General features: G+C 35.1%; 1 protein-coding gene across 1 annotated transcript in view; it reads left to right on the top strand.

Moving 5' to 3' along the window:
* Positions 1-5,816, top strand: part of LOC306873949 (receptor tyrosine-protein kinase erbB-4-like) — a gene marked incomplete at its 3' end in the record, with an annotated part of 166,820 nt that extends 161,004 nt beyond the window's left edge. Inside the window, exons 21-27 of the mRNA XM_079423554.1 lie at positions 374-529; positions 851-926; positions 1,686-1,832; positions 2,473-2,570; positions 2,652-2,822; positions 4,114-4,420; positions 4,999-5,816. Coding sequence (XP_079279680.1) covers positions 374-529; positions 851-926; positions 1,686-1,832; positions 2,473-2,570; positions 2,652-2,822; positions 4,114-4,420; positions 4,999-5,816 — 1,773 coding nt within the window. The remainder of the gene's footprint in view (positions 1-373; positions 530-850; positions 927-1,685; positions 1,833-2,472; positions 2,571-2,651; positions 2,823-4,113; positions 4,421-4,998) is intronic.
* Positions 5,817-14,873: the final 9,057 nt, after the last annotated feature.

The following is a 14,873-nucleotide window of genomic DNA, read 5'->3' as shown; positions in this document are numbered from 1 at the left end:
GCCAGGAAGTTGCATTTTAATTGAAGATTAACATAAAGCCATAAATCATAGGCAAACTTCTGTAGAGGCACTAAGATCAGTATTAATGCACAGTGACCCAAAGCAGCAAAATGGAAGTGAACATGGGTAAAGAGAAATAAGGGAGATGCTATTAAACTTTAATTAGATGTCCCACTATTTTACTGTTTTTCTTTAGGAAGGGAATCTAATTTGACAGGCCCATGTTTAAATCCCTGAGGTATTTGTATAGTGGTGGTCTATGTGAGAGGTAGGGTGAAGTAGCTTTACTGTAATGCGGTACAGTATGATCTGTTTTAATTGTTGCTGTGTGATATGAACCAGGACTGTGCCCTCTTTTTCCCCTCTTTGGCAGGGTATGATGTACCTGGAGGAGAGGCGGATGGTGCACAGGGACCTCGCGACCCGTAACGTCCTGGTGAAATCTCCAAACCACATTAAGATCACTGATTTTGGACTTGCTCGACTGCTGGAAACCGATGAAAAAGTGTACAGTGCAGATGGAGGCAAGGTCAGAGTTTGAAACTTGACATTTTTTGCATCAGAATGCACTACAAGGTAAAAGCAAATCAAATCCAAAGATGATTTATGGAAAATCAGCAGTATTAATTTGTGTTAGCCAGCAATTTTTCTTGTAAAGAAGTTTCTTAAATCCTTAGTGTGAAACTTTGATGGTTCTCATTGGGACTCTCAGTTAATGCTGCATTTCATACCTTCACTGAATCAATTCAAGTATTATTCATTATTATACACCATTTAATCAAAACTATATAAATTGTCATGCTACATTGATATGGAAATGCTCTTTGCCTTACATTTTTTCCTACTCTAGATGCCCATTAAGTGGATGGCCCTTGAGTGCATTCATTACAAGAAGTTCACACATCAGAGTGATGTATGGAGCTATGGTGAGACACACAGTGAAGCACATTTTGTTTTACTACTTTTTTTTCTGATCAAATTCATAAAAATACTATTATTTTATAATATTTCACACAATTTGTATCCTTTTACAATATTATTTTTTATTATTTTATGTAATAGTTTTAGTAGTTCTATCTATATTTGTTTGTTATATATATATATATATATATATATATATATATATATATGTATGTATGTATGTATGTATGTAATAATAATAATGTGTAATTATAATTGATATTGAAAAATATTTGTACATTTATTTTATATTATTACATTTTTTATTTGTATTTATTTATTTATTAAGATGTATTTTTGGCGTTTTATCTGTTTATTTGGATAGGACCATAGTTAGACAGGAAGCGAAGTGGGAGAGAGAGAGTGGGGATGGGATCAGGAAAGGTCCGCAAACTGGGACTCAAACTCGGGACACCAGAAGCGTAATGGCACTACATATCAGCACGCTGCCCATGAGTCTATCGCCGCCGAGAGTTTATTGGAATTTTTTGTGTTCTCAAAGAATTATATAAGCAAAATGCAAATTAGCACAGTTGAGAGTGTAAAACTGCAAAGAGCTGCTAAAAAACACAAAATTGGGATATTATTTTCTAAGATAATGAAAGTTAAATGTAGCTGAAGACAACACGTTCTCTATAAGTTTCCCATCCATTCCTGTAGTTTAATTTCCATCATGCTAGCTAGCAGGGAGCTTTGGAGATGGACTATGTTTCACATTCATTCAGGGGTGACTATCTGGGAGCTGATGACGTTTGGAGGAAAGCCCTACGATGGGATTCCCACACGTGAGATTCCAGACATCTTGGAGAAGGGCGAGCGTTTGCCCCAGCCGCCCATCTGCACCATAGACGTCTACATGGTCATGGTCAAATGTAAGTCATATTCTGAGACTTTCTAATTTGTTCATATTGTATGCTTTCCTTTTTATTGACCAATGGTAGAGGAAATGTTTCAGAAACCTGTTGTTATTTTTCACCTCCATTTGGAGACACAGAAATTACATACTTCACCTTTAATACAATTATGCTTTGCTATTTTGCTAATGAGGTAAAATGTAAAAAGCGATAGCCAAATCTGGTACATTGGTCTTGTATTTGCTGTCACTTTTATACACTCGCACTCTATTTGTTTTGGCACAGTCAATTCCACTAAGAAGTGAAAAGAGATGAATATTAAATCTGTTCATCATAATCAGATTTGACTTTGATTCAACATAACAATTATAACACCTCAGAGAGTGTAATATTCTTGCATGAAATCCGCTTTTTGCACTTTCCATGTGTGTAATGTGTCAGATCGGAGGGAAAATTAAAAGGAATTAAGAAATTAGGATCAAGCAAATGCCAAACTCAATACATGCAAATATATAAAATGCATTATATAGAGAATTTATTTATTATATGAAAATGTAAACACAATGAAACTACACTGACATACCTTTGGGTAGATTTTACCTGAAAAGTAGAATTTTGTTGAATTTCTAACACACTGTTGGCCTGTCTTCACCTCCAGGTTGGATGATTGATGCTGATAGTCGGCCTCGGTTTAAAGAACTCGCTGCAGAGTTCAGCCGCATGGCACGAGACCCTCAGAGATACCTTGTCATACAGGTGGGGATTGCTTAACTTTTCTCTGCTTGAAATGTTGAAATGTTCCTGAAGTTCAGTGAATAATACTAAATGTCATCTCAGGGGGACGATCGCATGAACCTGCCCAGCCCCAACCACAGTAAGTTCTTCCAGAGCCTTCTTGATGAGGAGGAGCTGGATGACCTGATGGATGCTGAGGAGTACTTGGTTCCTCATTCCTTAAATGCTCCTCCCACTTCTCATATGCCCCACCCACGTGTAGATTCAAATCAAGTAAGCACCATGGTACCACAGTTTATGTCACTTCACAGTAGGAATCAAAATACAAAAATTAAATTTTATTTCATTTTATTTCATTGTTTTGTTTTGTTTTGCAAGTTTTTTGCCCTTTCCTTAAGACATGTGTTTTTATTCCTAGTACATTTATGGACGTAATTACATTAAAATTGTTATTCTTCTTTAACATAACCATTGTTTGTAGGATTTATCCTGGATTTTCTCCTATTTCCCCAGGTTTTATCCTAGATTTTCAATCCCAGTTTATCAGCATGGTTTCAAATATTTTAATCTACTGTATTTGGTTATTAATATTTTTAGTTTGTTTGTTCATTCATTCCCCTATATGATGATAAATGCTTTACATTTATAATCCCATTCAAACGTTTGAGGTCAGAAAGATTTTTGTTTTTAAAGTTTTGGAAGTCTCTTATGCTCACCAAGGCTGTATTTATTTGATCAAAACATACAGTAAAATAGTAATATTGTGAAATATTATAAAAATTTAAAACAACTACTTTCATATATCTATTTAAATATATTTTAAAATGTAATTTAATCCTATTATGCAAAGCCAAATTTTCAGCATCAATACTCCAGTCTTCAGTGTCACATAATAATTCATATATATATATATATATATATATATATATATATATATGTGTATATTTGGATTCTTTGATGGTTCAAACAAACAGCATTTATTTGAATTGGAAAAAATTTGGAGAAATATATAGTTTTTTTAACAATATATTTCACATTTTGCTTTTATTTTGTTGATCAATTTAATGCACCTGTGCTGAATAAAAGTATTAATTTCTTTCCAAGAAAAAAAAAAACTGTTCGATTGGAAACACCGAGGTCAAGTTGGCACTGAACACTATATGGAGCGGTACCGCTGCACCTTGCTTTTATTATTACTGTTTGAATAGACTCTCTCCATTGCCAAGTTAGTCTTAGACTTTCATAAGAACAGGCAAAAATGCATTCACTTCCTGCCTCATACAATGACATACCACTTTAAAATTGAGCTTTGATATAGCTTAGTGTAAAACAAGTGTGAAAAATCTCACATATACAGTATGATCAATACAGTGGTGTCCAAAAGACCACATCGAGAATAATGAAAAGCAAAAATGTTTTCACTAGTGGTCTCACACTTCTGGACCCCACTGTATATATATATATACATATATATATATATTTTTTTTTTTTTCTGTGGACATCTCTAAAGCATATTTTAACTTATTTTAACTTAACTTAATTTTTTTATTGCTTCTGTGATCAGAACCAGTTTGCATATCATGATGGAAGTTTGAGCCCTGAAGAAGTGACAGGATCCCGACCTAATGAGGAAGTTTCTACAGGAAGTGGTCCCTCTGTGCCGGCAGGTATACAAAGATCAGGTCTGGACCTAGTAGATGATCAACACTGCAATGGAAGCTTAAAGAAACAGTCCACAGCTCACTCAGTAGAGGACAGCAGCGGACAGCGTTACAGCGCAGATCCAACTGTCCTACTGGGAGAGAAAGGACAGAGGGAAGATACAGATGAGGATGGTTATATGTCCCCTATGAAGGACAAGATTTCCACAAGTATGTTCTCAAATCATGTATTATAGAATTTGTGAATTGGACCATTATTATAAGATTGTTTACTCACCCTTGTGTCATTTCAACCCTGTATGACACTCTTTTATCTGTAAAACTTAGAACGTACTGGTAATTTTTTATGCAATTATGATTTTATATATATATGCTTTATGCTTTATATTTGTTGTTTGTTTGTTTGTTTTGTTACTGTCTAGGCCTTACTACAAAGTTCCTTCCTACTAATTTAATTGTGTCAAAGAACAAATCCATTCAGAAGTTGTGGAATACAGCGCTCAAGTTGTATGAACTATGTTTATGATTCATAATTATTTTTTATGATTTTTATGGGTTTCAGATTTATTTATTTATTTTGTATTTTTTGCTTTTTGGAGCTGGATAGCCCAGGTCCTCAATCCCTTTCATTATATTTAAGAAAAGTAGCCAAGACATCATTACACATTTGCTGCCTTATGTTTCACAGAAGAAAGAAACTCCAATGAAAAGTCATAATCTGACATAAGGATGAGTAATGTATAATGTCTACAATGTTTTATCCATGTCATTGTCTATCATCTTTGCAGATCATCTGAACCCCGTTGAGGAGAATCCTTTTGTAACAAGGCGTAAAAATAAAGACGTTAACCTGGGTTACCACAGCACCCCTGATGGGAAGCCCAAGTGTGAAGACGAGTATATCAACGAGCCCCTTTACCTCAACACATTCAACAACACCAGCGGCATGAACCAGGAGATGTTAAGGAAAAATGGAGTCTCCTTCCCATTGCAGGTGACCACAGCAGCCCACACTCAAGGCACCCATGTTCCCCACATCACACAAATGGGAAAACCCCATCATCCCAGCCACGGACCGCACGTTCATTTTGCCATACCACCAGTTCAGCCGGTGCACCCTGGAACCATGAGCCAAAATGATCATCATACCCATTCAGTTCAGTCGGTTCATGATCACGGCAGCAAATCTGGACCGCCAGCACCAGCAGGCCAGATCTGTCTAGTGAGCCATCAAGTCCAACCAGGGCACCCAAGCAAATCTAATCGTTCGCCCCAACAGTTTCACTCGGCAAAATCCGGTAAAGGTGGCACAATGGGCCTACCGGGTCATCCAGTGCAACCGGGCACCCAGATTGGAACCGCATTAGTGGACAAGATGTACAAGAATAGCTTTGACAATCCTGAGTATTGGCAGCAAAGCCTTCAGCCCAAGGTTACCCCTCAAAACTCCCAAGACTCTTCGGTGATCTGCAATAAAAAGGTCATTTACAAGCAGAATGGCCGCATACAGCCTGCTGTGGCTGAAAACCCTGAATATCTGTCTGATATGAAGCCAGGAACAGTCCTGCCTCCTCCTCCGTACCGGCAGAGGAACACTGTGGTCTAATGTCCAAGTCTCCATGCTCTGTAGAGCCTGGTTCTTCTACCAGCACCTTGAATGTCTTTCCTTAATCCTCTGGTGGTTAAAAATGGAACGAGAAACAATGTAAGCCACTGAACTGACATTATGTCACATAAAATATGACATAAAAATCATTGGGGAAAGGTCAACGCAACCCACTCACCAATTGTCCAGGAACTTTTTTTTAATCTCCTCTACAGGTATTTTAAAGTCTCTCATGGGATGGTACATAATCAGATGTACTAACATCATTAATTTAGTGAAATTAGATATTAAGTAAAATTCCAAAGTGTCCAGTTCTGCTCCTTGAGGGCCAATATCTTGCAGAGTTTAGCTCCAACTAGCTCCAACACACTTGCCTGGAAGTTTCTAGTGAGTCTGAAGACCTTGATTACTTTGGTTCAGGTGTGTTTAATTAGGGTTGGAACTAAAATCCTGTAGAACAGTGGCCCTCCAGGAACAGTTTTGGATGCCCCCACTATGAAACCTTTCTGTGAACAGTTCTTAAAAGGACCATTATCATAGAACCATAGATGCCAATGAAGGAATTATTTTATTGTTTATTTTTAAGAGTGTACAGTAAGTGGTTCCAGCTGGGTGGTTCCATTTGAGTTTGAAACAGAACATGGATGTTTCAAATTAAAAATAGGATTCCGAATGGACAGAGAAGTGTATTTAAAAGATTCTAGGCATGAATATGCGCTTGAATTTTATATTTTCCTGACCAGAGCTATTTCCGCACATCCTTCAAACCGCTGAAACTGCTGCCCTACTGGGACGACTACTGTTAGACCTGAAAGGATTGTGAAATTATGGACAGTCGAGTTCCTCAGCACAATGAGTTGAATAGGAGGCTGATAAAGGCACTGAGAGGCATTTGTTCGTAGTGGGAATACAATACAATAATCGTCAATGGGGTTATTACCATTTGGTGAGCGGTGAACTCACCTGTTGAGAGATATGAAGAATTAATTATCAGGAAGAATGGCACTGAATGGTTTACAGGGTGTTTACAGTAATTTACTTTATCAGTACCTGAATTGAGTAAGGGCTGACAAAGGGTGTCTGGGAACTTTAGTTCTCCTTTGTCAGAATTGAAAACTGTTACTTTTCAGTTCTTGGTTAATAGACCTAACCTGAGTTAGTCAATATGTTATCAAAAGTTGAAGTTAGTCAACATGAAATCAACCATTTTTACTTTCTTAATGTTCCTGGTATTCCACTTTTTTTTACCCCAATGTTTTATAATCGTACATCATAATGTGTAACCCGTTCCATTGAAATGGCTTTCCTTTTTAGCTGACATCAAAATTATTTAACCAGTAGACAACTAGCTACTGCGGTATTGTTGAAGCTACTGTTGCAGATATTACAGCCTTTCTAAATTCTTGTCATTGTTAATGGTTATTGTTAATGCAATAATTTAGCTAATGGTAACGTAATAGCGTTATGGCAATAAAAGCAAATAATGATTGATTTGAACAAGTACGTATTTCCAAGCTGAACTTGACCTTCAGTCTCCACGTCCCAGTAAAATGTCTTGTCAGAAGTATAGGTTTAAGTGGAATTTTATAAGTTTCACGATTGACAAACTTGCATTGAGGGCATGTTATGCCAATTTTCACAATCTAGTAATTTCCTGGTTGATAATATAAATTCTGAATATTCTGCTTAGCATCACAGTTAAAAGTAAATTTGGTTCTGAAATCTGTTTTATGTTGATTTTCAAGCATACATTTTCAGTGTTTTGTAGATTATATTTTGTTTCAGTATTCGTTTTTTGCATCTAGACTGCGTTCTGATTCCAGCTGAAGTTAGCAAATCAAATAAATGCATTTAGTTTTAATCTGCTGGTTAACATAATCACTAGTAAGTTTGAGTGCAATTCAGGGTGTCGGTACTGAGCCTTTGCCAGATCTGTAATTGGAAAACGGAATTTGGGCACAACATTTATTTTGTAATCATTACTATGTATTCACAATGGCTGCTATACATTTTTATTTGGGGCATTTCATTGTATTTCATAACAAATTTTCTAGTTAAAACAGCAGGTTTGCTTGAATTAAGGAGGTTAAGTATCACAATTTCACATGACTGAGCTGTATTTTGTAAAATTGCAAACACAAAAAGACTTTAACGTCCCACACTTCAGCTCTAACATAATTCAGAAAACAGACGTTAGTCTGTATCACTGTCAGTGGTCTAAAATCATGTTGTCTATCTGTATAGATGATCATGTTGTCTGTTGTCTGTCTAATAGCAAGTGTAGCACACACACAGTAAGTGTTGCCCTGTCGATTCCAAACTATCGTCACTTGTAGTTTCATGTTTCTGTGTAGCTTTTACTGATGTATTGTCAGAAGACTAATTTGTAGGTCAAAATAATCCCATTTTGGTGACGTGTTGTCCAATTTGTGGCATTTAAACACAAAGAAATTAATTAAATAAGGGATATTGTGTTGAAACAAGATGCTTGAACATTTAAACAGTCTTTAACTGCCAAATATCACAAAGCCTAATGTTGAGGCATCATTATGAACTTTTGATTTACAAATGCCCTTTTTGGTAAGAATTAAGCTGTTTTAGTACTGCATTGTTGGCCAGTGTGATCTGATCTCAGTGTTAGATGGAGGTATTCGTACATGTTTGCATGTGTACATATTTGTACATTTAGATTCAAGTTAAGAGCATTGTAAAGTGTAAACCCTTTTACATGTGTAACATTAGAGATGATCAGAATCAGTGAAAACGTTCTGTGAGAAAGACCTTTTTAACCCAGACCCTACTAGTTATCACAGCTAAATGTGAAATATAAGTGATTTTTTAGTTTTTTTATAGTAGGCTGTAAAAATTATTTTTCCCTCGTGAATGAATTAATTTAAATAATTTGTGTTATTAATACAATAAAATTATGATTTTTTAAATTCTCTAAAATATCTAAAAATGTGGGGTATTTTTTATGCTTATGCTCACCATGACTGCATTTATTTGATCAAAAATACTGTAAAAAATAGTTTTAATAATAATAAATACTGTGAAATAATATTACCATTTAAAATAACTGTTTTCTATTTAACTATATTTTAAAATGTAATTTATTCCTGCGATGGAAAAGCTGAATTTTCAGCATCATTACTCCAGTCTTCAGTGTCAAATGATCCTTCAGAAATTATTCTAATAATAATAGAAATCTTCTGTAACTATTCAGATGTCTTTAATATCACTTTTGATCAATATAATGTGTCTTTGCTGAATAAAAGTAAAAAAAAATTGAAAAATTTGGAAAGAAAGAAAGAAATTGACCCAAACTTTTGAACGGTAGTGTAAAAGGATTTGCGGTTTATAATCTCTCAATACATTGATAAGTGAACCAGCCTTTACATGCTAAACAATGCATATAATGAGATCATGTTAAACTGGCTGAAATTCTTTAATTGAACCACATTTAAAATAATTTAATCATATTTCATCATTTTACTTGAACCATTAACTTGACATGTAAACTGATGCATGTGGAACCACTGCAGGGAAGCATCTTTTTACACAAATTTAGCATTTTTATGGACTGCCAAGAATCAGAGTATAAGATTCAAACAATGTACAGTAACTCAGTATTCACGATCTACCAAACTGTATATGTACATATATGACATGCCATGTAGTGAGAAGTACAGCATTTTGTACACACTTGTAAACATACAACATTTTGTGTGCAGTAAAATGTACTGTATTTCTGAGCCATGAAAGTACAGGCATTTGGAGTGACTGCTCTGTAACAAGTGTGTTCCTATAAAGAAAAGTGAAAAGTATTTTTGTAAAGTGTTGAAAGATTTATGGGGAGTGTAAATATATAGAGACTGTTGCATCAAGACTTTAGTCATTTCTTTGCCATGAAATGTTCACTTCTGTTTAACATGCGCCATAATGGTCTGACATTGTGTCAGTAACTTTGTATTTGTGACATTTGATTTGATCTCAAGTGATTTTCCTCTGACCTCTTTCTTTGTGTGTCATGCTCTGTTCTGTGGATTTCTTCTCTTGCTGCTTTTATGGTTATCTGTGGTCCTTTCCTTCTCTCCATAAGTGCCCATTTTATCTATTTCTTTAACTTTGTTAGATGTAAATATGACTGTTTAAGACACAACATTAATTATATACTCCTGTCGACCTAATTTTAAAACAAAATACTGATCTATCTAGAGTGATCTATCTTTATTTATTATATATTTGTTTTGTATGTCTGCATTTGGTTTGATAGCTTTTTTTTTTTTTATGATCATATGTACATGGTGAGTTATGAAGCACTTGTGGTAAAATTAGTTTAAAATCACTGGCTGCCCAGTGCATTATTACTGATGGTGGTATGTGCAAAGCTAACTAGAAATATGTGAAATAATATGTAAAATATTCGGACACTTAAAGGGATAGTTCACCCAAAAATGAACATTCTGTCATTAATTACTCACCCTCATGTCTGTCCAAACTCAGAAGACCTTCGTTCAACAACATTAGGGTGAATAATTAATGACAGACTTTTCATTTTTGGGTGAACGATCCCTTTAAGTCACATTTATTTTATATATTGCATTTTATAACGAAATATTAAACCAAGTGGCTTTTGTAATCATACTAGAACTTTCTCAAAATCAACATTTTTTGCATTGGCTTTATCCAGCTGGTGATTTTTTTTTTTTTTTTTTTTGGTAAATGTATGAAGTCGGCTCCTGTCAGTTCCCAACTGGAAAGTGTCAAAATGAGCAGTGTATTGCTTCATAATTTAAAACATAACAGACTTATTTTTTGTGAAATATTTAGTTTGAATGCCATTTGGTTTGATATTTTGTTATTTAACAAATTATCTTATAAATTATCTTTGGGCCACTCTGTTTTAGAGCTTTGTCAGTTGAGTAGATTATTTTATTTTATTTTATATTATAACATGAAAACACCCTAGACAAAACTCATTATGGTCAGTGGTTCAAATCATTCCCCTTTCTGTTTCCATTTTAATTAGTAGTGACCACCCTCCACAACTGAACACAAATACTTCATATTTGTTACATGATCCTGTTACAAAGTATATTTTCAATTTAATATAAATAAAGATCAAATGAATTTGAAGAAAGTGTGTGGTTTACTACCGTAATAATGCATGAAGCATGTTTGTTAAATGCTAATGAAGTGCTGTAAATATATCATAAACATGATCTTTTATATACTATAAATTAATTTTATTTGTTTTATAAAAAGGGCAAAAACTGTCGCACATCAAACAGCATCAAAATCTATATCCGACAGTGTATTATTCCATTTTGCAGCATTGAAAATGGAAAGTGGGTTGTTGCTGATACTTTTAATCGATGTCTTTGATCGTCATGGATTCCACCCCAACAAAGTTTTAAAGAATTCCCTAGTTATGTGTATGAGTATCCACAATGTTATCTTCTTTTCAGAAATCTTTTGCTGATCTCAGAGACTTTCACTCGAGTCATAAATAAAACATAACTGTCCAATGCTGGGATGTTTCTCTGAAGTTTCTGATATTAATACTAATCAGCTAACTGCATGCTGGGTGTTCAACGTGTTTATGCAGTAAACCCCAGCTTGTTTTATGGGGGGGGGGTACCAAAAATGCCAAGAATGCCAAAAAGTTGTGTTAGTCTGCAGTCAGGGTTCTCATATGGTTGTCAGGGTGTTGCTATACGGTTGCTAAGATGTTCTGCATAGTTTTTATGCTAAGGCATTAATCTGATCACTTCACATTCAAAATAGTTAACCCTGGGTAAACCAAATCCTTGGATATCTTGTTTAACATTTCAAACTGTACATAGTTTACCCATAGTTAACAATTAATCCTGGATATTCATAAAACGTCATTTCAAACCACACATTTCTAAACCATCAATCAACAATCATTAGTGAATTAGCTTTGCTCGCCAAACACCTTATTGGTGGAATTTTCTGTACAGCATCATGGGCAATGTAGTTTTTCATGATAATTTTAAAAATAAGGTAAAATAATGCATACAAATAGGTTCAACAAATTCATATACAATCAATCAACAACCTCAGAGCCCACAACAGGTCTGTCTTTTAAAGGGTTAGTTCACCCAAAAATTATCATCTTCGGAACACAAATTAAGATATTTTTGATGAAATCTGAGAGCTCTCTGACCCTCAATAGATAGCAAGGATATTACCATGATCAAGGCACAGAAACGTAGCAAGGACAACGGTAAAATAGTCCATGTGACATCAGGGGTTCAACCGGAATTTGACAAAGATACAAATACTTTTTGAGCGCAAAGAAAACAATAATAACAATTTATTCAGCATTTCTTCTCCCCTCGATTTACCATCTTCCGCCATTTTGGAGAGTACCCCAGAACGTAATCAACATAATCAGCATCTCAACTCTCCAAAATAGCAGAAGACGTTAACTCGGGGAGAAGAATTATTGAATAAATTATTGTTTTCTTTGCACACAAAAAGTATTTTTGTAGCTTCGTAAATTATGGTTGAAATGGAACAGTGAGTGCATAAAAAATAGGGAAGAAAAATAATTTATTTTATGTGCAAAACAACATCTTGTAGAAAGAAGTGTCAGCTCACTGAGACAGGCCTACGTTAGATCTACTGGGCATGCAATTATACAAAATCAGTCTGTATATACTGCTCTGATGACAGCATTGTTGGACAACAATTGCTATTTAATTGGGGTTGCCACACTGACAGGCATGTTACTTCTTTAACTGTCAGGTAACTGTGTCATTAAAGCTGTATAAGACGTGCTTGTCAAATCGTAATTATCCCTTGACATCTTTGCATACCAGCCTGTCCCCTTTTTCCACTCTTGTCGTGCATTCTTTTTGCAGTGTTACTTTTTTGCAGGAATAAAAGCCTTAAGTAACACAATATATTGCCCTAATCAGTTCAGCCCACCTAGTCTCATTTGTTACAGACAAGCTTTCAGTCTGAGCTTTATCTGTAGGCTAATAATGCCTCATGTGAAGCATTCGCAACAATTCCCAAAAGACATTTCAAGTAAATTTATTCTCAAAACTAAGAAAACTCACTTTAAATTTGTACTCACCTTATTCTCCCTAAAAGCTCCCTTTGCAAGTCTGTCGATTACATTAAAATGCCCCCAAAAGAATATATCTGCATTTTTACACATCCTCACATTCTGCCATGTCTGGTTCCTTTTAAAATAGCAAAGAAAGTTTTTTTCTGCTTTTTAAAAGAGTACTTTAAAAAATCAACAGCTTCGAGGATTAATCAAATAAATTTTTCTTTGCTTAACCCATTCAAATGACATATATTTCTCTCTTCTTCTTTTTTCTTTTTTTTTTCTTCATCAGAAGGTGTGTATATCAAAGAGTTGCTTTGTACTGTTGGCTCATATGAAGTACAAATATACTTCGCAAAATAGTCTTGGTTTGCTCTCATATTACCGTCATAGTCCATCACACAGAAATTAGAGTTTGAATACATGCTATCTGTTAAAAGCGCAGTTTTTTTGACAGAATTGCCAGTAACCAATCAATATGTAGAATACCTGCTCTCAAGCTCCATGGCTATTCTCAAGTATTTTGCACTGGTTGCATGTTTGGGCTTTAGTTTTTCTCTCCGACATCACACTAGATAAGAGACAGAGATGGAGAGTTGTAATTTCCACAACATCCCACCAAGTTATGACACAGCATTCTCCATTTCCTGTGTTGTAAAGCTGCTCCCATACAGATGCACACCAAACATATTTATTTTCACTGAGCAGAAAGAACTTTACTACCAAACAATAAATGTATGTGTGTGTGTGTGTGTGCATGTTTATGTGGTTTATGAGGACACAAATTTGTATAATGACATGGGTATGACAGAGGTATTACAATATGAAGGTGGTTTATGAGGACACTGCCTATGTCCCCGTAATTCAAAAGGCTTAAAAAACATACTAAATGGTGTATTTTTGAAAATCTAAAAATGCACAAAGTCTGCTGTGAGGGCTAAGTTTAGGTGTAGGGTTGGTGTAGGGCAATAGCACACACAGTTTGTTCAGTATAAAAACCATTACGCCTATGGAGAGTCCCCATAAACCACAAAAACCAACGTGTGTGTGTTTGTGTGTGTGTGTGTGTGCGTGTGCGTGTGCAAGTGTAAGTGTACATATAAATAATATAATACATATGTTCAAAATATGATCGAAAATATGATCAAAAGGCAAAAGAAGGTAAATGCAATGCAAATGATAAACTGTAAATGCAATGAAAATGATAAACTACAAAATTATGTATAGTTAAACAAAAATGCTTTAATTTTTGGCTGCAAACTGCATAAAACCATCTAAATTTTTGAAAGATTTTTAGAAACCAAGTAACCAACATTTGATCAATTTGTGTTTGATTGTAAGGTTTTGGTTACTAGTACAAGGAACAGTGTCCAATGTAAAATCTGGGTTCTGTAACAAAACCACTTATGTACATATTAAATACATTTTAGATGTATGAATTAAAATCTGCTTAAGATATTTGTCTATATGAAACTATGAACTCATTTGCATATTTTTTCCTGTATAAAGTCTTACAGTGCTACAGAAGGGGTGATAAGCAAAATGTGATGTGATCTCTTTAATGCTTTTATGCATTAATTAATTAGCTCATTAATTAAACATTAAATGTAGTCCCTCATCCTGCAGGGCATAATGTTTCCACAGTGTAGTGATTATAGTTTGAGATTGGATGACCATTAAAGGAGGTAAATGTGTGTGGGTTCACACAGTTTCACTTGCAGGGAATAGCAGTTAATAAGTCCCCTGGTAACTGCGGTTCACCCCATGTCTCTGATTCCTCAGTATCTCAGTGAGAGATCCCATTAATACCATCCCAATACAGACCACGCTGGCATTATCCACACAGGGGACACCACATTCCCATTCACCCGTGCACCATCCAAACCCTTGGATCCCGAAAAGTCACTATAATGTCTTTTTCATGAACCTACTTTTTCTGCTTTGCATTCATTTGACACCCACAGCAAGCCTCA

Source organism: Barbus barbus, assembly GCF_936440315.1.
Source record: "Barbus barbus genome assembly, chromosome: 8".
In the NCBI taxonomy this organism is placed as follows: Eukaryota; Metazoa; Chordata; class Actinopteri; order Cypriniformes; family Cyprinidae; genus Barbus; species Barbus barbus.
Note: the sequence above shows the minus strand (reverse complement) of the source record. Positions and strands in the feature narration are given on the sequence as shown.